This window comes from Anomalospiza imberbis, unplaced genomic scaffold (assembly GCF_031753505.1).
Source record: "Anomalospiza imberbis isolate Cuckoo-Finch-1a 21T00152 unplaced genomic scaffold, ASM3175350v1 scaffold_183, whole genome shotgun sequence".
NCBI lineage: Eukaryota > Metazoa > Chordata > Aves > Passeriformes > Viduidae > Anomalospiza > Anomalospiza imberbis.
The window spans coordinates 115667-137014 of record NW_027099816.1 but is presented as its reverse complement, the minus strand read 5'-3'; the positions used below and the strand labels follow the sequence as shown (position 1 = coordinate 137014).

At 58.4% G+C, this 21348-nt stretch overlaps 2 protein-coding genes across 3 annotated transcripts; both read right to left on the bottom strand.

Annotated features, from left to right (window-relative positions):
* Nucleotides 1-59: 59 nt before the first annotated feature.
* Nucleotides 60-20916, bottom strand: LOC137466362 (heterogeneous nuclear ribonucleoprotein L). Of its 2 annotated transcripts, XM_068178125.1 has the most exons (13): nucleotides 20647-20915; nucleotides 19130-19248; nucleotides 17766-18003; nucleotides 16449-16534; nucleotides 15087-15183; nucleotides 13766-13838; nucleotides 6615-6686; nucleotides 5385-5677; nucleotides 4339-4460; nucleotides 2207-2408; nucleotides 535-592; nucleotides 343-438; nucleotides 60-227 (listed from the first exon to the last, which is right to left on the bottom strand). In XM_068178125.1, exons 1-13 carry the CDS (start codon nucleotides 20881-20883, stop codon nucleotides 169-171), a joined length of 1752 nt encoding a protein of 583 aa, XP_068034226.1. In that variant the 5' UTR covers nucleotides 20884-20915; the 3' UTR covers nucleotides 60-168. The 2 variants fall into 2 exon arrangements, with proteins under 2 accessions (XP_068034226.1, XP_068034227.1); XM_068178126.1 differs by lacking the exons at nucleotides 60-227; nucleotides 343-438; nucleotides 535-592; nucleotides 2207-2408 and adding an exon at nucleotides 2844-2961 and having other exon boundaries at nucleotides 20647-20916.
* LOC137466363 (proteoglycan 4-like) lies at nucleotides 6733-13756 on the bottom strand. Its single transcript, XM_068178127.1, has one exon. It carries the CDS (start codon nucleotides 8763-8765, stop codon nucleotides 7104-7106), a length of 1662 nt encoding a protein of 553 aa, XP_068034228.1. The 5' UTR covers nucleotides 8766-13756; the 3' UTR covers nucleotides 6733-7103.
* Nucleotides 20917-21348: the final 432 nt, after the last annotated feature.

Below are 21348 nucleotides of genomic sequence, written 5' to 3'. Positions count from 1 at the left end.
GGGTCCCAAGAGGATCCAGGGGGTCCCCAGAAGGTCCAGGGGGGATCCATTGGTGGGGGGGAGATCCAGGGGAGGGATCCGGAGGGATCCTGGGCAAATCCCGAGGGTCCTGGGGGTCCCCAGCGGTTTCTGGGGGTGCCGGGGGGGTCCCGGGGGTCCCGGGGCCGCTCAGGACGCGTGCTGCGCCGTGGAGAAGCAGAGCTTGAGCGTGTAGGGGTAGGGCCCGTCTGTGGGGGGAAGGACACAAACGGGGGGGTCAGGTCAGGGGGAGCCCCCCCAGCCCCCTCGCCCCGCTCTGGGGGAGCCCCCAGCCCCCTCCCCGCCCCGCCGGGGGGCACTCACTGGGGTTCTTCATCTGGAAGTGGTTGAGGAAGCCGAGGGTCTCCAGGGCGTCGCTCTTGGAGTCCCACTCGAGCAGCCCCGAGGAGCTGCGCTCGCCTGGGGGGGCAGGGGGGGTCAGGGGGTGCCGGGGGGGGGCACCCCGGGGTCGGGGGGGGTCGGGGGGGGTCGGGGACCCCCGCCCCCAGCACTTACTCTTGCCTGAGAACACCTTGACCGAGGACGGGCGCTTGACGCCGAGCTCGTCGCAGATCTGGGGGGGACAGGGCGTCAGGGGGGCTTGGGGAGGGGGACTGGGGGGATTTGGGGGTTTGGGGAGGGGGCTTGGGGGGATTTGGGGGTTTTGGGGGGGGGGCTTGGGGGGTTTTGGGGGGTTTGGGGGGCTGGGGAGGGGGCTTGGGGGGATTTGGGGGTTTGGTGGGGGGCTTGGGGGGTTTTGGGGGACTGGGGAAGGGGCTTGGGGGGTTTGGGGAGGGGGCTTGGGGGGATTTGGGGGTTTTGGGGAGGGGGCTTGGGGGGCTTTTGGGGATTTTAGGGGGCTTGGGGGGCTTTTGGGGATTTTGGGGGGCTGGGGAGGGGGCTTGGGGGGATTTGGGGGTTTTGGGGGGTTTGGGGAGGGGGCTTGGGGGGATTTGGGGGTTTTGGGGGGTTTGGGGAGGGGGCTTGGGGGGATTTGGGGGTTTTGGGAGTTTGGGGAGGGGGCTTAGGGGGATTTGGGGTTTTGGGGGGCTTGGGGGGGATTTGGGGGTTTGGGGAGGGGGCTTGGGGGGATTTGCGGGTTTTGGGGGGTTTGGGGAGAGGGCTTGGGGAGATTTGGGGTTTTTGGGGAGGGGGCTTGGGAGGATTTGGGGTTTTGGGGGTTTGGGGAGGGGGCTTGGGGGGGTTTGGGGGTTTCGGGAGTTTGGGGAGGGGGCTTGGGGGGTCAGGAGGGGTTTGGGGGTCCAGGGGGGCCTGGAGTGGGGGCTTTGGGGGGGTTTGGGGGGATTTGAGGGGTCAGGGTGGGTCTGGGGGTCAGGATGGAGGAGGAAGATGAAGAAGAGGAGGAGGAGGAGGATGAGTACAGGGCTGAGGCAGAGGATGAGGATGAGGAGGAGGACAAGGAAGAGGATGAGGAGGATGAGGAGGAGGAGGATGAGAATGAGAAGGATGAGGATGAGGAGGATGAGGACGGGGCTGGGAGCACGAGGAGGACGAGGATGAGGAGGAGGAGGATGAGGAGGATGAAGATGAAGACAAGGATGAGGAGAATGAGGAGGAGGATTAGGACGAGGATGAGGAGGCTGAGGAGGACGAGGATGAGGAGGATTAGGATGAGGACAACGAGGATGGGGTGGGGAGCACGAGGAGGAAGAGGAAGAGGATGAGGAGGATGAGGAGGATGAGGATGGGGTGGGGAGCACGAGGAAGACGAGGATGAGGAGGAGGATGAGGAGGAGGATTAGGACGAGGAGGAGGAGGATGAGGACGAGGATGGGGCAGGGAGCACGAGGCGGAAGAGGATGAGGAGAATGAGGATGAGGAGGAGGAGGACGAGGAGCACGAGGAGGACGAGGAGGATGATGAGGATGAGGACGAGGAGGAGGACGAGGAGGAGGATGAGGAGGAGGATGAGGAGGAGGAGGACAGGGCTGGGAGCATGAGGAGGATGAGGAGGAGAATGAGGACAAGGGTGAGGATGAGGAGGAGGAGGAGGAGGATGAGGAGGAGGATGAGGAGGAGGAGGACAGGGCTGGGAGCATGAGGAGAATGAGGAGGAGAATGAGGAGGAGAATGAGGACGAGGATGAGGACGAGGAGGAGGACGAGGAGGAGGCGGAGGCCTGGAGGACGGGGCTGAGGCAGAGGAGGAGGCCGAAGGCGGCGCGCACCTCGTAGAAGTTGTCCTCGGTGACGTCGAGGGGCGCGTTGAAGAAGTGCAGCACGTTGCTGGGGTGCTGGATGCGGTTCTTGGCCGCCTGCTCGGGCGTGGAGAAGCGGTTGTTGCGCGAGCCGCTGAAGTCCTTGTAGCTGCACGAGCCGTCCTCCAGCCCGTAGGACTGCCCCGGCATGATGGCGTGCTGCTTGGAGACGCTGCGGGGGAAAAACGGGGAGAAACGGGGAGAAAACGGGAAAAAACGGGGAGAAAACGGGAAAAAACGAGGAGAAAACGGGAAAAAACGGGTCAGAAAATGACAAAAACCAGCAAAATCCATCCCAAAAGCCCCAAAAATTCAACCCAAAAACCCCCAGGACTGCCCCGGCATGATGGCGTGCTGCTTGGAGACGCTGCGGGGGGAAAACGGGGAGAAAACGGGGAAAAACGGGGAGAAAACGGGAAAAAACGGGGAGAAAACGGGTCAAAGGGCTGAAAAAACCACAAAAATCCACCCTAAAACCAGCAAAATCCACCCCAAAAACATCCCAGGACTGCCCCGGCATGATGGCGTGCTGCTTGGAGACGCTGCAGGGGAAAACGGGGAGAAAACGGGAAAAAACGGGGAGAAAACGGAAAAAAACAGGAAAAAACGGGGAGAAAACGGGTCAAAGGGCTGAAAAAAACACAAAAATCCACCCTAAAACCAGCAAAATCCGCCCCAAAAACCCCCAGGACTGCCCCGGCATGATGGCGTGCTGCTTGGAGACGCTGCGGGGGGAAAACGGGGAGAAAACGGGAAAAAACGGGAAAAAACGGGAAAAATGGGTCAGAAAATGACAAAAACCAGCAAAATCCACCCCAAAAACCCCCAGGACTGCCCCGGCATGACGGCGTGCTGCTTGGAGACGCTGCGGGGGAAAATGGGGAGAAACGGGGAGAAAACGGGAAAAAACGGGAAAAAACGGGTCAAAGAGGTAAAAAAACCACAAAAATCCACCATAAAATCATCAAAATGCACCCCAAAAACACCAAAAATTCACCCCAAAATTCACCCCAAAAACCCCCAGGACTGCCCCGGCATGACGGCGTGCTGCTTGGAGACCCCCAAAAATGACTCAGGGACCCCCAAAATCAGGCAAGGACCCCCAAAAATCAGTCAGGGACCCCCCAAAATGCCCCAGGGACACCAAAAATGACTCAGGGATCCGCAAAATCACTCAGGGACCCCCAAAAAGGACTCAGGGACCCCCAAAAAATCACCCAGGGACCCCCAAAATCACCCAGGGACCCCCAAAATCACTCACGGACCCCCCAAAATCATCCAGGGACCCCCAAAATCACCCAGGGACCCCCCAAAATCACCCAGGGACCCCCAAATTGACTCAAGGACCCCCAGACCGCCCCAGGAGCCCACCAGACGTTGAGAGCTCCTGGCCGAACATGAAGTTGCTGTTGAGGTGGGTGAGGGTGGGGAGGGGTTTGGGACCCCCCAAATCACCCAGGGACCCCCAAAAATCACCCAGGGACCCCCAAAAATCACCCACGGACCCCCAAAATCACCCAGGGACCCCCCAAAATGCCCCGGGGACCCCCCAGGACCCCCTGAAATGCCCCGGGAGCCCTGAGCCCACCAGACGTTGAGCTTCTGGCCGAACATGAAGTTGTTGTTGAGGTGGGTGAGGGTGGGGAGGGGTTTGGGACCCCCCAAAATCACCCAGGGACCCCCAAAAATCACCCAGGGACCCCCAAAATCACCCAGGGACCCCCCAAAATCACCCAGGGACCCCCCAGACCGCCCCGGGAGCCCACCAGACGTTGAGCTTCTGGCCGAACATGAAGTTGTTGTTGAGGTGGGTGAGGGTGGGGAGGGGTTTGGGACCCCCAAAATCACCCAGGGACCCCCCAAAAATCACCCAGGGACCCCCAAAAATCACCCACGGACCCCCAAAATCACCCAGGGACCCCCCAGACCGCCCCGGGAGCCCACCAGACGTTGAGAGCTCCTGGCTGAACATGAAGCTGTTGTTGGGGTGGGTGAGGGTTGGGAGAGGGTTGGGACCCCCAAAATCAGTCAAGGACCCCCCAAAATCACCCAGGGACCCCCAAAATCACCCAGGGACCCCCCAGACCGCCCCGGGAGCCCACCAGACGTTGAGCTTCTGGCCGAACATGAAGTTGTTGTTGAGGTGGGTGATGGCTCGGTCCACGGCGTAGCCATCGGCCATCTCCACCATGGCCGCGCCCGGCTTGCTCTTCATGAACTTCACCTGGGCACGCGCGGACACGTCAGCACCCGAGGGACAGGTGGGACAGGAGGGACAGGTGAGGACAGGTGAGGGACAGGTGAGGACAGGTGAGGGACAGGTGAGGAGAGGTGGGACAGGAGGGACAGGAGGGACAGGTGGGGACAGGTGAGGACAGGTGAGGACAGGTGAGGACAGGTGAGGAGAGGTGGGACAGGAGGGACAGGTGGGGACAGGTGGGACATGTGAGGGACAGGTGAGGAGAGGTGAGACAGGTGAGGGACAGGAGGGACAGGTGGGACGGGTGAGGAGAGGAGGAACAGGTGAGGACAGGAGAGGAGAGGTGGGGACAGGAGGAACAGGTGAGGAACAGGAGGAACAGGTGAGGAGAGGTGGGACAGGTGAGGAGAGGTGGAACAGGAGGAACAGGTGAGGGGCAGGTGGGACAGGTGAGGGACAGGTGAGGACAATGGGGACAGGGACAGGTGAGGGACACTCCCCAAACCCCCCCAGGACCCCTGCCCACCTTCTCCACGTTCCCACAGAGGCAGAAGACGTTGAACATTGTCACAGCTCACCTGGGCCTGGTCCAGCCCCTCCAGGACCCCCCAAACCCAACCGAGGACCCCCCAAACCCCTCTGAGGACCCCCCAAATCCACCCCAAACCCCTCTGAGGACCCCCCAACCCCCCCCCAGGACCCCTCCCCACCTTCTCGACGTTGCCGCAGAGGCAGAAGACGTTGAAGACGTGGTCACAGCTCACCTGGGCCTGGTCCAGCCCCACCGAGGACCCCCCAAATCCCCCCCAAACCCCTCCAGGACCCCCCAAACCCCTCTGAGGACCCCCCAAATCCCCCCCAAACCCCTCTGAGGACCCCCCAAATCCCCCCCAAACCCCTCCAGGACCCCCCAAATCCACCCCAAACCCCCCCAGGACCCCTCCCCACCTTCTCGACGTTGCCGTAGAGGCAGAAGACGTTGAAGACGCGGTCGCAGTTCATCTTGGCCTGGTCCAGCCCGTACACCATGAGCACGGGCGAGTCGGCGTGGGGGCCGTAGTCGGGCGGCGGCGGCGGCGGCGGCGGCGGGTGCCCGTACTGGGGCCCGTAGCGCCCGGGACCCCGGCGGTGCCCACCCCCCACCGGGGGGGGCCCCATGCGCCGGCCCTCGTAGTGCGGGGGAGGGGGCCCGTAGCCCTCGTCGTGGTAGTGGCCGTGGTGGTAGCCACCGTGGGGGCCACCTGGGCGGGGAGGGGAGGGGAAAAAGGGTGAGGGGGGACCCCAAAGTGGGGGCAGGGACCCCCAAATTGGGGGACGACCCTAAATGGGGGGAGGGGGCTCGTAGCCCTCGCCGTGGTAGTGGCCGTGGTGGTAGCCACCGTGGGGGCCACCTGGGGGGGGGAGGGAGCCCTAAAGAGGGGGAGGGACCCCCGAAGGCAGAGAGGGACCCCCAGACCCTGACAGGGGCCACAGCGAAGGGGCAGAGACCCCCGGGGGGGAGAGAGACCCCAGCCCCCCTCGAACCCCCCAAAACCTCCCCCAGCCCCCCAAAGCTGCCCCCAGCCCCCCCAAACCTGCCCCAGCCCCCCAAAGCTGCCCCTAGCCCCCCAAAACCTGTCCCCAGCCGCCCCCAGCCCCCCAAACCTCCCCTAGACCCCCAAAGCTGCCCCTAGCCCCCCAAAACCTGTCCCCAGCTGCCCCCAGCCCTCCAAACCTCCCCTAGACCCCCAAGCTGCCCCCAGCCCCCTAAAACCTGACCCTAACCCGCCCCCAGCCCCCCCAACCTGTCCCCAGACCCCCAAAACCTGCCCCAAAGCTGCCCCCAGCCCCCCCAAACCTCCCCCTAGCCCCCCCAAAGCTGCCCCCAGCCCCACAAACCTCCCCCTAGCCCCCCCAAACCTCCCCCAGCCCCCCAAAACCTGCCCCAAACCTCCCCCTAGCCCCCCCAAACCTGTCCCAGCCGCCCCCAGTCCCCCAAACCTGCCCCAAGCCTCCCCCAAAGCTGCCCCCAGCCCCCCAAAGCTGCCCCCAGCCCCCCGAACCTGCCCCCAGCCCCCCCAAACCTCCCCCTAGCCCCCCCAGACCTCCCCCGAACCTGCCCCTAGCCCCCCGAGACCTGCCCCTAGCCCCCCCAGACCTGCCCCAAACCCCCGCCGAACCTGCCCCCAGCCCCCGTACCGTACTCGGCCGGGTGGTCCCCCAGGAGGGGCGGCTGCCGCTGCCGTTTGTTGGGGTTCCCACCGGGGTCTCCTGGGGGGGGGAGGGGTGGGGGACACGCCTGGCTCAGGGTGGGGGGGGGGGAGGGCCGCAGCTCCCCAGACCCCCTCCCCTCCCCCACACCCTGGAGAATTTGGGCCCCTCCCGAAGGTTTTGGGGTGCTCCCCACACACACCCCCCCACCCCCAAGCTCAGCAAAGAGCCCCCGGGCTGTTAATGAGCCTGTTAATCACTAATTAGGGTCGATAATTAACCCCTCCCCAGCGCTGGGGGAGGGGGGGGAGGGGTCAGAACCCGGCGTTTCGGTCAACTCCTCCACTCCTGGAGAGCTCGCAGGTTTTGGGTTGAGAAGAGCAGGAAAAAGGCAAAAATAAAATAATAACAACAACAATAAAACCAAAAGAACAACGAACCAAACCGAAGCGGCAAGGAGGAGACGGAAGGGGCTACTTACAGATCCCGGGGGGGGCAAAAAGCTCCTTTGTGCCCCCCGGGGAGGGGCAGGGGGCTCCTCTTACCCGCGGCTGCTCCCGGCGCGCCCCGGCCCCTGCGGCACAGGGCGAGAGTCACCAAAAGGGCCCCGGGCGCCCCAAAACGGGGCCCCGAGCGCCCCGAAACTCGGGCTGGGCACCCCGAGAGTCCCCGGGGCCGGGGGCGCGCCCGGGGTGGTGCTGGAGTGTTCCTGGAATGTTCTTTGGGTGTTCCTGGAATGTTCTTTGGGTGTTCCTGGAATGTTCTTTGGGTGTTCCTGGAATGTTCTTTGGGGTGGTGCTGAAGTGTTCCTGGAATGTTCTTGGAGTGTTCCTGGAATGTTCTTTGGGTGTTCCTGGAATGTTCTTTGGGTGTTCCTGGAGTGTTCCTGGAATGTTCTTTGGGTGTTCCTGGAATGTTCTTTGGGTGTTCCTGGAATGTTCTTTGGGGTGGTGCTGGAGTGTTCCTGGAATGTTCTTTGGGTGTTCCTTGGAATGTTCTTTGGGTGTTCCTGGAATGTTCTTTGGGGTGTTCCTGAGGTGTTCCTGGAATGTTCCTGGAGTGTTCTTTGGGGGTGTTCCTGGAATATTCTTTGGGAGTGTTCCTGGAATGTTCCTGGAATGTTCTTTGGGTGTTCCTGGAATGTTCTTTGGGTGTTCCTGGAGTGTTCTTTGGGGTGGTGCTGGAATGTTCCTGGAATGTTCCTGGAATGTTCTTTGGGTGTTCCTGGAATGTTCTTTGGGGTGTTTCTGGAGTGTTCCTGGAGTGTTCCTGGAATGTTCTTTGGGTGTTCCTTGGAATGTTCTTTGGGTGTTCCTTGGAATGTTCTTTGGGTGTTCCTTGGAATGTTCCTGAGGTGTTCCTGGAATGTTCCTGGAGTGTTCTTTGGGGGTGTTCCTGGAATGTTCTTTGGGAGTGTTCCTGGAATGTTCCTGGAATGTTCTTTGGGTGTTCCTGGAATGTTCTTTGGGGTGTTTCTGGAGTGTTCCTGGAATGTTCCTGGAATGTTCTTTGGGGTGTTCCTTGGAGTGTTCCTGGAGTGTTCTTTGGGGTGGTGCTGGAATGTTCCTGGAATGTTCTTTGGGTGTTCCTGGAGTGTTCCTGGAGTGTTCCTGGAATGCTCTTTGGGGATGTCCCTGAAATGTTCCTTGGAATATTTCTTGGAATGTTCCCCAAATGTTTCCTGGAATGTTCCTTGGAGTGTTCCTGAGGTGTTCCTGGAATGCTCTTTGGGAATGTTCCCCAAATGTTCCTTGGAATGTTCTTGGGATGTTCCTTGCAGTGTTGCTGGAATGTTCTTTGGGAATGTTCCTGAAATGTTTCTTGGAATGTTCCTTGGAATGCTCTTGGGGTGTTGCTGGAATGTTTCTTGGAAGTGTTGCTGGAATGGTCTTGGATATGTTCTTGGGAGTGTTCCTGAAATGTTTCCTGGAATGTTCTCGGAACGTTCCTGGGGCGTTCCCGGAATGTTCCTTGGGAATGTTCCTTAGAATGTTCCTGAGGTGTTCTTGGGAATATTTCTTGGAATGTTCTTGGAATGTTCCTCGAATGTTGCTGGAATGTTCCTGGGAATGTTCCTGGGGGGTTCAGCCCCCACCCCGGCCCAGATCTGGTGGGTTTGGGGTTTTGGGAGATTTCCATCAAAAACTGGCCTTGGATGTGAGAAATTCCTAAAAACACCTAAAAAATGCTCTTGGGTGGGAGAGAATTCCTGAAAACCCTGAGAACGGGGTCAGGGATGTCAGAAAGTTCCTAAAAGTGCTGGAATTGGGTCTGGGAAGTGAAAGACTTCCAAAAACCACCAAAAAATGGTCTTGGATTTAAAGTGTGGTGAGGAAACGCCTGAAACAACCCCAAAATGAGGTCCTGGAAGTGAGAGAATTCCAAAAACCACCAAAAAATGGTCTTGGATGTGAGAAATTCCCAAAAAAAACCCCACAAAATAACAACCTGGAAGTGGGGAAATCCCTAACCCCCCTCCCCCCCCCCCAAAAACAAGAGCTTGGAAGTGAGAAATTCCTAAAACTCACCCAAATAAACTCTTGGAAGTCAGAGAATTCCTAAAAAAAAAATCATCATGGGAGTGGAACCAGGCTGTGGAAATGCCCAAAACCCACCAGAAATTCCTAAAAATCCCCCAAATCCGGTCTTGGAAAGGAGAGAATTCCTAAAAACAAAGCTCGTGGATGCCAACTGTGCTGAGAAAATTCCTAAAAAATCACCAAAACCGGGTCTTGGAAGTGAGAGAATTCCTAAAAGGTGTCCTTGGAGTGTGTCCATGCTGCTGAATTCCCAAAAATTTAAAATGTCCTTGGAGTGTAACCATGGAATTCCCAAAAAACCATCGGAATGGGGTCTTGGAAGGTGCAGAAGTTGGTGAAACTCGCCCAAACTGTGCCTTGGAAGTGCCAGAATTCCCAGGAAATGCTGTTGGGTTGTGTTGATGTTGAGAGAATTCCTAAAATTGACCCAAATTGTGCCTTGGAAGTGCCAGAATTCCCAGGAAAATTTCTTGGGTTGTGTTGATGTTGAGAGAATTCCTAAAATCCACCCAAACTGTGCCTTGGAAGTGAAAAAGTTCCTACCAAAATGTTCCTGGGTCGTGTCCGTGTTGCTGAAATCCTAAAAAACCACCGGGTTTGTGCCTTGAAAATGAGAGAATTCCTAAGGAATATTCTTGGGATGTGCTGGTGTTGAGTGAATTCCCAAAAAACCACCGGGTTTGTGCCATGGAAGTGCCAGAATTCCCAGGAAAATCTCTTGGGTTGTGCTGGTGTTGAGTGAATTCCCAAAAAACCACTGGGTTTGTGCCTTGGAAATGAGAGAATTCCTAAAAAATGTTCCTGGGATGTGTCCACAGTGCAGAATTCCTAAAAACCACCGGGTTTGTGCCTTGAAAGTGCCAGATTTCCCAGGAAAATTTCTTGGGTTGTGTTGATGTTGAGAGAATTCCTAAATTTGCCAAAATTGTGCCTTGGAAATGAGAGAATTCCTACAAAAACATTCCTGGGATGTGCTGATGTTGAGTGAATTCCCAAAAACCACCGGGTTTGTGCCTTGGAAATGAGAGAATTCCCATGAAAATCTCTTGGGCTGTGCTGATGTTGAGAGAATTCCTAAAATCCACCCAAACTGTGCCTTGGAAATGAGAGAATTCCTAAGGAATACACTTGGGATGTGCAGGTGTTGAGTGAATTCCCAAAAACCACCGGGTTTGTGCCTTGGAAGTGCCAGAATTCCCAGGAAATGCTGTTGGGATGTGCTGATGTTGAGAGAATTCCTAAATTTACCAAAATTGTGCCTTGGAAATGCCAGAATTCCTACAACAATGTTCCTGGGATGTGCTGATGTTGAGAGAATTCCCAAAAAACCACCGGGTTTGTGCCTTGGAAATGAGAGAATTCCTAAAAAATGTTCCTGGGATGTGTCCACAGTGCAGAATTCCTAAAAACCACCGGGTTTGTGCCATGGAAGTGCCAGAATTCTCAGGAAATGCTGTTGGGATGTGCTGATGTTGAGAGAATTCCTAAATTTGCCAAAATTGTGCCTGGGAAATGAGAGAATTCCTACAAAAACATTCCTGGGATGTGCTGATGTTGAGTGAATTCCCAAAAACCACCGGGTTTGTGCCTTGGAATAGAAAAAATTCCCATGAAAAACTCTTGGATTGTGCTGATGTTGAAAGAATTCCTAAAATCCACCCAAACTGTGCCTTGGAATTACCAGAATTCCTAAGGAGTACACTTGGGATGTGCTGATGTTGAGAGAATTCCCAAAAAACCACCGGGTTTGTGCCCTGGAAATGAGAGAATTCCTACAAAAATGTCCTTGGGTTGTGTTGATGTTGAGAGAATTCCTAAAATTCACCCAAATTGTGCCTTGGAAGTGAAAAAATTCCTAGGAAAATGTTCCTGGGTCGTGTCCGTGTTGCTGAAATCCTAAAAAACCACCGGGTTTGTGCCTTGGAAATGAGAGAATTCCTAAGGAATATCCTTGGGATGTGCTGGTGTTGAGTGAATTCCCAAAAACCACCGGGTTTGTGCCATGGAAGTGCCAGAATTCCCAGGAAAATCTCTTGGGTTGTGCTGGTGTTGAGTGAATTCCCAAAAAACCACTGGGTTTGTGCCTTGGAAATGAGAGAATTCCTAAAAAATGTTCCTGGGATGTGTCCACAGTGCAGAATTCCTAAAAACCACCGGGTTTGTGCCTTGAAAGTGCCAGATTTCCCAGGAAAATTTCTTGGGTTGTGTTGATGTTGAGAGAATTCCTAAATTTGCCAAAATTGTGCCTTGGAAATGAGAGAATTCCTACAAAAACATTCCTGGGATGTGCTGATGTTGAGTGAATTCCCAAAAACCACCGGGTTTGTGCCTTGGAAATGAGAGAATTCCCATGAAAATCTCTTGGGCTGTGCTGATGTTGAGAGAATTCCTAAAATTCACCCAAATTGTGCCTTGGAAATGAGAGAATCCCTAAGGAATACACTTGGGATGTGCAGGTGTTGAGTGAATTCCCAAAAAACCACTGGGTTTGTGCCTTGGAAGTGCCAGAATTCCCAGGAAATGCTGTTGGGATGTGCTGATGTTGAGAGAATTCCTAAATTTACCAAAATTGTGCCTTGGAAATGCCAGAATTCCTACAACAATGTTCCTGGGATGTGCTGATGTTGAGAGAATTCCCAAAAAACCACCGGGTTTGTGCCTTGGAAATGAGAGAATTCCTAAAAAATGTTCCTGGGATGTGTCCACAGTGCAGAATTCCTAAAAACCACCGGGTTTGTGCCATGGAAGTGCCAGAATTCTCAGGAAATGCTGTTGGGATGTGCTGATGTTGAGAGAATTCCTAAATTTGCCAAAATTGTGCCTGGGAAATGAGAGAATTCCTACAAAAACATTCCTGGGATGTGCTGATGTTGAGTGAATTCCCAAAAACCACCGGGTTTGTGCCTTGGAATAGAAAAAATTCCCATGAAAAACTCTTGGATTGTGCTGATGTTGAAAGAATTCCTAAAATCCACCCAAACTGTGCCTTGGAATTACCAGAATTCCTAAGGAGTACACTTGGGATGTGCTGATGTTGACAGAATTCCCAAAAAACCACCGGGTTTGTGCCCTGGAAATGAGAGAATTCCTACAAAAATGTCCTTGGGTTGTGTTGATGTTGAGAGAATTCCTAAAATCCACCCAAACTGTGCCTTGGAAGTGAAAAAATTCCTAGGAAAATGTTCCCGGGTCGTGTCCATGTTGCTGAAATCCTAAAAAACCACTGGGTTTGTGCCTTGGAAATGAGAGAATTCCTAAGGAATATCCTTGGGATGTGCTGATGTTGAGTGAATTCCCAAAAAACCACCGGGTTTGTGCCTTGGAAATGAGAGAATTCCTAAGGAATATCCTTGGGATGTGCTGATGTTGAGTGAATTCCCAAAAAACCACCGGGTTTGTGCCATGGAAATGAGAGAATTCCTAAAAAATGTTCCCGGGTCGTGTCCGTGTTGCTGAAATCCTAAAAAACCACCGGGTTTGTGCCTTGGGAATTTGACAATTCCTACAGAAACGTCCTCGGGACGTGCGGACGCTGAGAGAATTCCCAAAACCCGCCGGGTTTGCGCCTCTCGGGGCAGAGAATTCCCATGAAACCTCCCCAGATTCCCACCGGAGGAGGCCCCGGATTTCGCCGCTCCCGGTTTTTTGGGATGGGGTTTTTTGGGATTTTTCTGGGAAGCGCCCGTGGGCGGTGGACGTGTCCCTCGCCGGGGGGTCCCGCTGCTGCCGCCGGTGGTTTTTGGGTTTTTGGTGTTTTTTCCAGGGTTCTGGAATTTTCTCTCCCAGGGTTTTTTTTTTTTTTGGGGGGGGGGTTCCTTGGGCCCCCCACCGTGTGGTGGGGGGAGGAGGAGGAGGAGGAGGAGGAGGGGGCGGGGCTAAATCAGAGCCGGCGAAGGCCACACCCCAACCCCGGACCCCCAATTTTGGGGAAGACCCCTGGGATCCCCCCAGTTTTGGGAAGGATGCCCCCCAAATTTTGGGAAGGAAAATTTTGGGAAAGACACCCGAGACCCTTCCCCCCTGTTTTGGGAAGGAACCCCCCAGTTTTTGGGAAAGACCTGCCCAATTTTTGGGAAGGACACCTGAGACCCCCCCAATTCTGGGAAGGGCTCCAGGGACTCCCCAAATTTTGGGAAGGACCCCCCTGGCCCAGGTGAGCTCCGACCACGCCCCCTCAGTGACCCCAAAGCCCCAGGGGTGGCCCCCGGGGCAGAGTGGGGGCGGGGCAGGTCCCAGGTGAGCTCAGGTGAGCTCAGGTGAGGCCAGGTGAGGCCACGTGAGCTCAGGTGAGGCCAGGTGAGCTCAGGTGAGCTCAGGTGAGGCCAGGTAAGGCCACGTGAGCTCAGGTGAGGCCAAGTGAGCTCAGGTGACACCAGGTGAGCTCAGGTGAGGCCAGGTGAGCTCAGGTAAGGCCACGTGAGCTCAGGTGAGGCCACGTGAGGCCAGGTGAGCTCAGGTGAGGCCACGTGAGCTCAGGTGAGGCCAAGTGAGGCCAGGTGACACCAGGTGAGCTCAGGTGACACCAGGTGAGCTCAGGTGAGGCCACCACGTGAGCTCAGGTGATGCCAGGTGAGCTGAGGTGAGCCCAGGCTGCCTTACCTGTCCCGCTCAGGTTGGGGTTGGTGTAGTCCCAGGTGTCCTGGTCGTTCTTGAACACGTTCAGGCGGCTGGGCTGGGGGGGCACAGGGGGTTGGCACCTGCCCACCTGGGCCCAGGTACCCCCAGGTGTCCCCAGGCACCCCCAGGTGTGTCCCCAAGTACCCCCAGGTGTGTCCCCAGGCACCCCCAGGTATCTCCAGGTGTGTTCCGAGATGTCCCACATGTCCCCAGGTGTGCACCGGGTGTGCCCAGGTCTATCCCCAGGTGTCCCAGGTGTATCCCCAGGTACATACCCAGGTGTACCCAGATGTATTCCTAGCTGCCCCAGGTGTATCCCCAGGTGTATCCCCAGGTGTATCCCCTAATGTACCCCCAGGTGTACAAAGGTGTTCCCCCAGCTGTATCCCCAGGTGTGCCCAGGTGTACCAGGTGTGCTCCCAGGTGTACCCAGCTGTCCCCATGTGTGCCCCCAGGTGTGCCCCCAGGTGTGCCGCCAGGTGTGCCCAGCTGTGTCCCCAGGTGTGCCCCCAGGTGTCCCCAAGTGCGTCCCCAGGTATGTCCCCAGGTGTGCCCCCAGCTGTCCCCAGGTGTGATCCCAGGTGCCCCCAGCTGTCCCCATGTGTCCCCAGGTGTGTCCCCAGGTGTGATCTCAGGTGTGCCCCCAGCTGTCCCCATGTGTCCCCAGGTGATCCCAGGTGTGTCCCCAGGTGTGTCCCCCCAGGTGATCCCAGGTGTGTCCCCAGGTGTGTCCCCAGGTGTGTCCCCAGGTGATCCCAGCTGTCCCCAGGTGTGTCCCCCCAGGTGTCCCCAGGTGTGTCCCCAGGTGTGTCCCCCCAGGTGATCCCAGGTGTGTCCCCAGGTGTGTCCCCAGGTGTGTCCCCAGCTGTCCCCAGGTGTGTCCCCAGGTGTGTCCCCAGCTGTCCCCAGGTGTGTCCCCAGGTGATCCCAGCTGTCCCCAGGTGTGATCCCAGGTGTGCCCCCAGCTGTCCCCAGGTGTGTCCCCAGGTGTGATCCCAGGTGTGTCCCCAGGTGTGTCCAGGTGTGTCCCCAGGTGTGCCCCCAGCTGTCCCCATGTGTCCCCAGGTGTGTCCAGGTGTGATCCCAGGTGTCCCCAGGTGATCCCAGCTGTCCCCAGGTGTGATCCCAGGTGATCCCAGGTGTGATCCCAGCTGTCCCCAGGTGTGATCCCAGCTGTGCCCCCAGGTGTGATCCCAGCTGTGATCCCAGGTGATCCCAGCTGTGATCCCAGGTGTGTCCAGGTGTGATCCCAGGTGTGATCCCAGCTGTGTCCCCCCAGGTGTGTCCCCCCAGGTGTGCCCACCTTGGCGTACTCGATCTTGAGGGTGCAGCAGCCCGAGTAGATGTCGGCGCCGTTGAGCGAGGCCTTGGCGCGCTGCGCGCTCTGCACCGAGTCGAACGTGCGCCCGTCAAGGAAAGCGCGGGGAATTCCCAACGGGACCGGGGGATCCCAACGGGATTTGGGGACATTTGGGAAATTCCAACGGGATTTGGGGACATTTCGGAAATTCCAACGGGACCAGGGGAATTCCCAACGGGACCGGGGGGATTCCAACGGGATTTGGGGACGTTTGGGAAATTCCAACGGGACCAGGGGATTCCAACAGGATTTGGGGAAATTTGGGAAATTCCAACGGGACCGGGGGAATTCCCAACGGAACCAGGGGGATTCCAACGGGATTTGGGGAAATTTGGGAAATTCCAACGGGACCGGGGGAATTCCCAACAGGATTTGGGGAAATTTCGGAAATTCCAACGGGATTTCGGGGAATTCCCAACGGGACCGGGGGAATTCCAATGAGATCAGGGAAATCTGGAGAATTCCAACGGGATTTGGGGAATTCCCAACGGGATTTCAGGAATTCCAACGGGATTTCAGGGAATTCCCAACAGGACTGGGGGAATTCCAATGGAATTTGGGGAATTCCAACGGGATTTGGGGAATTCCCAACGGGATTTCAGGAATTCCAACGGGATTTCGGGGAATTCCCAACAGGATTGGGGGAATTCCAATGGAATTTGGGGAATTCCCAACGGGATGAGTAGAATTTGGGGAATTCCAATGGGATCTGGGGAATTCCCAACAGGATCAGGGGGATTCCAACGGGATTTGGGGAATTCCCAAGAGGACTGGGGGAATTCCAATGGAATTTGGGGAATTCCAACGGGACTGGGGAATGCCCAATGGGACCGGGGGAATTCAAACGGGATTTTGGGAAATTTGGGGAATTCCCAATGGGATCGGGGAAATTCCAAGGGGATTGGCGGAATTCCCAAGGGGATTGGCGGAATTCCCAATGGGATTTGGGGAATTCCAATGGGATTTGGGGAATTCCCAATGGGATTTGGGGAATTCCCAGCGGGACGGGTGGAATCTGGGGAATCCCCGATGGGACTGGGGGAAATTCCCGACCCGATTTGGGTAATTCCCGACACGAGATTTGGGGAACGTCCAAGGGGGTTTCAGGAATTCCCGACGGGACCTGGGGAATTTTGGGATCTCAGAGCGCCGGGCCCGCGGGGGACGGAGCCAGGTGGGGCCACCCGAGCGATCCCGGGGAGCTGGCACCCCCTTGGGCGCCCATTCCCGGGGGGAATTCGGGGCGCTGGGATTTCGGGGACCCCCCCAGGACCGCAGGAGGGCTCGGGGGCCGGTGCGGGATATTCCACCATGGCCTGCACGCCGTTCTTGCGGAAGATGACGATGCGCTGCACCGGCCCGCACGGGTTGCAGATGGTGTAGAGCACGTCCTGCGGGGGACGGCGGGGTCAGGGGCGCCCCAAAACGCAGCCCGGGACCCCAAAAACGCAGCCCGGGACCCCAAAACCCAACCCAGGATCCCAAAAATGCAGCACGGGACCCCAAAAATACAGCCTGGGACCCCAAAACCCAACCCCGGACCCCAAAAACGCAGCCCGGGACCCCAAAAATACAGCCTGGGACCCCAAAAACGCACCCGGGACCCCAAAACCCAACCCAGGATCCCAAAAATGCAGCCCGGGACCCCAAAACCCAACCCCGGACCCAAAAAACGCAGCCTGGGACCCCAAAACCCAAACCCGGACCCCAAAAACGCAGCCCAGGACCCCAAAAATGCAGCCTGGGACCCCAAAACCTAACCCGGGACCCCAAAACCCAACCTGGGACCCCAAAAATACAGCCCGGGACCGAAAACATCCACCTGGGACCTCGAAAATATAGCCCAGGACCCCAAATCCCAACCCAGGACCCCAAAAATGCAGCCTGGGACCCCAAATCCCAACCCGGGACCCCAAAAATGCAGCCTGGGACCCCAAAAACACAGCCCGGGACCCCAAAATCCAATCCGGGACCCCAAAACCCAACCCAGGACCCCAAAATCCAACCCGGGACCCCAAAAATACAGCCCGGGACCCCAAAACCCAGCCCAGGACCCCAAAAATACAGCCTGGGACCCTGAAAACCCAACCTGGGACCCCAAAAATGCAGCCCAGGATGCCAAAATCCAACCTGGGACCCCAAACACACACCTGGGACCTCAAAAATGCTGCCCAGGACCCCAAAACCCAACCTGGGAACCCAAAACCCAACCTGGGACCCCAAAATCACAGCCCAGGACCAAAAACACCCACCTGAGACCCCAAAATCCAACCTGGGAACCCAAAACCCAACCTGGGACCCCAGAAACCAACCTGAGACCCCAAAATCTGACCTAGAACCCCAAAACACCCACCTGGGACCCCAAAATCCAACCTGAGACCCCAAAAACTCATCCCAAGAAAACCCCAAAACCAAGCTAGGACACCCCAAACCCCAACCACCGTGGTGATGGAGCAGTCGGGGTTGAGGGTGGTGAAGAGCAGCCCTGGGGGTACTGGTGACCCCAAACCCCCACATACCCCCAGTAAACCCCAGTAAACCCCAGTAAACCCCAGTAAATCCCAGTAAACCCCAGTAAATCCCAGTGAACCCCACTAGAGCCCCTTTCCCAGCCCTGCTGACCGTGGTGATGGAGTAGATGGGGTTGAGGATGGTGAAGAGCAGCACGTTGTTGACGCCGCGCGCGTCGTCGCTGTCGCCGGGCCGCGAGATCTTCTGGCTGGTGGAGTAGTTGACGAAGGCGGGGTGGCCGGCGAAGTAGATCTGGTTGTCGGCCGCGTAGTTGACGGCGTTGCAGGCGCCCAGGATGTCCTCGAACTCCACCAGGGCCTGCCGCTTCTTCGGCATCACCACCACGTAGCTGAGACAGGGGGGCAGGGTCAGCGTGGTGGCATCAGCCCGTGGTGGCATCGCTCCACGGTGTCACCACCTCATGGTGTCACCAACCCCTGACATCCCCACCACGTAGCTGGGACAGGGGGACATTGGCACCGTGGTGGCATCAGCCCGTGGTGGTAATGCTCCATGGTGTCACCACCTCATGGTGCCACCAGCCCCTGACATCCGCACCACGTAGCTGGGACAGGGGGACATTGGCACCTTGATGGCATCGCTCCATGGTGTCACCACCCTGTGGTGTCACCAACCCCTGACATCACCACCACGTAGCTGGGACAGGGGGACATTGCCACCGTGGTGGCATCAGCCTGTGATGGCATCGCTCCACGGTGTCACCACCTCATGGTGCCACCAGCCCCTGACATCCCCACCACGTAGCTGGGACAGGGGGACGTTGGCACCGTGGTGGCATCGTTCCATGGTGTCACCACCTCATGGTGCCACCAGCCCCTGACATCCCCACCACGTAGCTGGGACAGGGGGACGTTGGCACCGTGGTGGCATCAGCCTGTGGTGGCATCGCTCCACAGTGTCACCACCTCATGGTGTCACCACCTCACGGTGCCACCAGCCCCTGACATCCACAACATGTAGCTGGGACAGGGGGACATTGGCACCATGGTGGCATCAGCCCGTGGTGGCATCGTTCCATGGTGTCACCACCTCATGGTGCCACCAGCCCCTGACATCCCCACCACGTAGCTAAGACAGGGGGATGTTGGCACCGTGGTGGCATCAGCCTGTGGTGGCATCACTCCGTGGTGTCACCACCCTGTGGTGTCACCAGCCCCTGACATCCCCACCACGTAGCTAGGACAGGGGGACATTGGCACCGTGGTGGCACCCCCCCAAGGTGTCACCACCCCCAGCATCGCCTCCGTGTGACACGGGACAGCAGAGCAGCGTCACCGTTGTCGCAGGATCGTCGTCACCGTTAGCACGGTGTCACCGCCGCAGCGTCACCGCCAGCGCCTCACCACAGCGACCCCGCTGTCCCCCGTGCTCCCAGCACTCCGTCCCAGTGTCCCCGTGTCCCCAGCACACTGTCCCCCGCATGTCCCCACCCCGGTGTCCCCCCGCGTCCCCACCTGATGGGCCCGAACTCCTGCAGCGCCTCCACCAGGTCGGCCTCCACGATGCCGTCGATGAGGCCGCGGATGTGAACCACGGGCGACGCCGGCGTCTTGTGGGGGTCCTCGTAGTTCTCCTGGGGACACCGAGGGCTTGGGGACACCCCTGCTGGGCGTGGGGACACCGAGGGCTTGGGGACACCCCTGCTGGACTTGGGGACACCCCTGCAGGGTTTGGGGACACCGAGGGCTTGGGGACACCCCTGCTGGACGTGGGGACACCGAGGGCTTGGGGACACTGAGGGCTTGGGGACACCCCTACTTTGTTTGGGGACACCCCTGCTGGACTTGGGGACACCGAGGGCTTGGGGACACCCCTGCTGGGCGTGGGGACACCGAGGGCTTGGGGACACCCCTGCTGGACTTGGGGACACTGAGGGCTTGGGGACACCGAGGGCTTGAGGACACCCCTGCTGGACTTGGGGACACCATACTGGGTTTGGGGACACTCGTGCAGGGTTTGGGGACACCCCTGCTGGGTTTGGGGACACTGAGGGCTTGGGGACATCCCTGCTGGACTTGGGGACACCACACTGGGTTTGGGGACACCCCTGCTGGGTTTGGGGATACCCCTGCTGGGTTTGAGGACATTGAGGGCTTGGGGACACCCCTGCAGGGTTTGGGGACACTGAGGGCTTGGGGACAACCCTGCTGGGCTTGGGGACACCATACTGGGTTTGGGGACACTCGTGCAGGGTTTGGGGACACCCCTGCTGTGTTTGGGGACGCCCCTGCAGGGTTTGAGGACATTGAGGGCTTGGGGACACCCCACAACCACGGGGACACCCCCAAACCCCGCAGCTTTGGGGCCAGGCCGAGTTAAAACGGGACCCGGCACCCGTTAAATTTTAACTTCCTCCAAGGAGCGTTTTCCACCCAAAATCTTCGCTCCCGCTAAAAATTCACCCCCACGATACTTGTTCCCTCCCAGACAATCTCTTCCCTCCTTAAGCGTTCATCCCCTCAGAGATCTTTTATTCTTTCTCAATATTTATCCCCCAACGTTTAACCCCTCGAAAACCATTTCCCACCCGCTCTCAACATCTGCCCCTAATACTTAACCGCCTCAAGAAAAACCTTTTACCCCCCTCAGTATCGGCTCCCTCAACCTTTCACCCTCGCCATTTATTTCCCCAACATCTACCCCCGCAGAAAACTTTCTACCCCCTCTCTGCGCTCACTCCCCAGTCTTTGCCCCTCGGAGAAGATTTTTTACCCCCCAGTATTTACCCCTCAGCCCCTCCAGCCGCGTTGATCTCCTCAGAACCCCCCTCCCCACATTTCTCCCCCTCACACAAATCTCTCTCCCTGCCCTCAGCTCCCCTTTCCCCTTTTTGCCTCTCACGAGGCTTTCTACGCCCCCCCAGCCCTTCCCGCCATTTCTGCCCCCTCACAGCGTTCCTCCCCGCCTCGAGGGGCTGTTCTACCCCCGCTCCCCACACCAAGCCCCTTCCCCGCCTTCCCCCGGCTCTCACCGCTCCTCCCGCTCCGGCTCCGCCGCCCGCGCCCCCCGGCCCGCCGGGCCCGTGAGGCGGCGCCTCCGCGCTCTCGGTTTTCAGGCGTTTAGGGGCTCTCCCGCCCTCGCCGCCGCCACCGCCGCCGTAATATCGGCCCGAGCCGCCGCCGCCGCCGCCCGTCGCCATCTTCCCCATGTCGGCTCCGCGCCCGCCACTCTCGGCGCCCTGAGGGCCTCGCCACCGCCGCCTCGACATGGCGCCCCGCTCCGCCGTCCCGCCCACGACACGCCCCCATTGGCCCGCCCACGCGTCAATCAAGGCGGTCCGGGCATCCCATTGGCTGACGCCGCTCCCGCCACACCCGCGACGCCGCACGCCGTTCCGATTTGCCCGGTCGCAGAAAACGCCCAGCGCTTATTGGTCCGCTGAGCTGCCCATCAGCGCCCTCCTGAGAATACCATTGGTCTCCGCGCGCAACGGTCCGCCCGCCCACCGCGCTGATTGGAGGAGCGGTTGCCTGTCAGGGCGAGGCCCCGCCCTTCTTCTTGTCCAACCCGCAGATCCCGCCTCCCTCTTCCCACAGCGCCCTTCGGCCGCGGCGCCGCCGCCACCGCCGCCACAAGACGTCGATCAACATCATCCGGCCGCCATTGGCTCATCTCGAGGAGCCCCGGCCTCTGGTCTCGCCCACCGGGCATGCCGCTCACTCATTGGCTGATC

Bases quoted from the DNA above. Each gene is read 5' to 3' on its own strand.
- LOC137466363 (XM_068178127.1), bottom strand. From the start codon at position 8,765: ATGGAAATCTCCCAAAACCCCAAACCCACCAGATCTGGGCCGGGGTGG.
- LOC137466362 (XM_068178125.1), bottom strand. From the start codon at position 20,883: ATGTCGAGGCGGCGGTGGCGAGGCCCTCAGGGCGCCGAGAGTGGCGGG. The intron at 15,184-16,448 runs ATATCCCGCACC...TGACGGGCGCAC, and splicing joins GGCGTGCAGGCCATGGTGGA to GTTCGACTCGGTGCAGAGCG. The intron at 5,678-6,614 runs GTACGGGGGCTG...CTCCCCGCCCAG, and splicing joins GGACCACCCGGCCGAGTACG to GTGGCCCCCACGGTGGCTAC.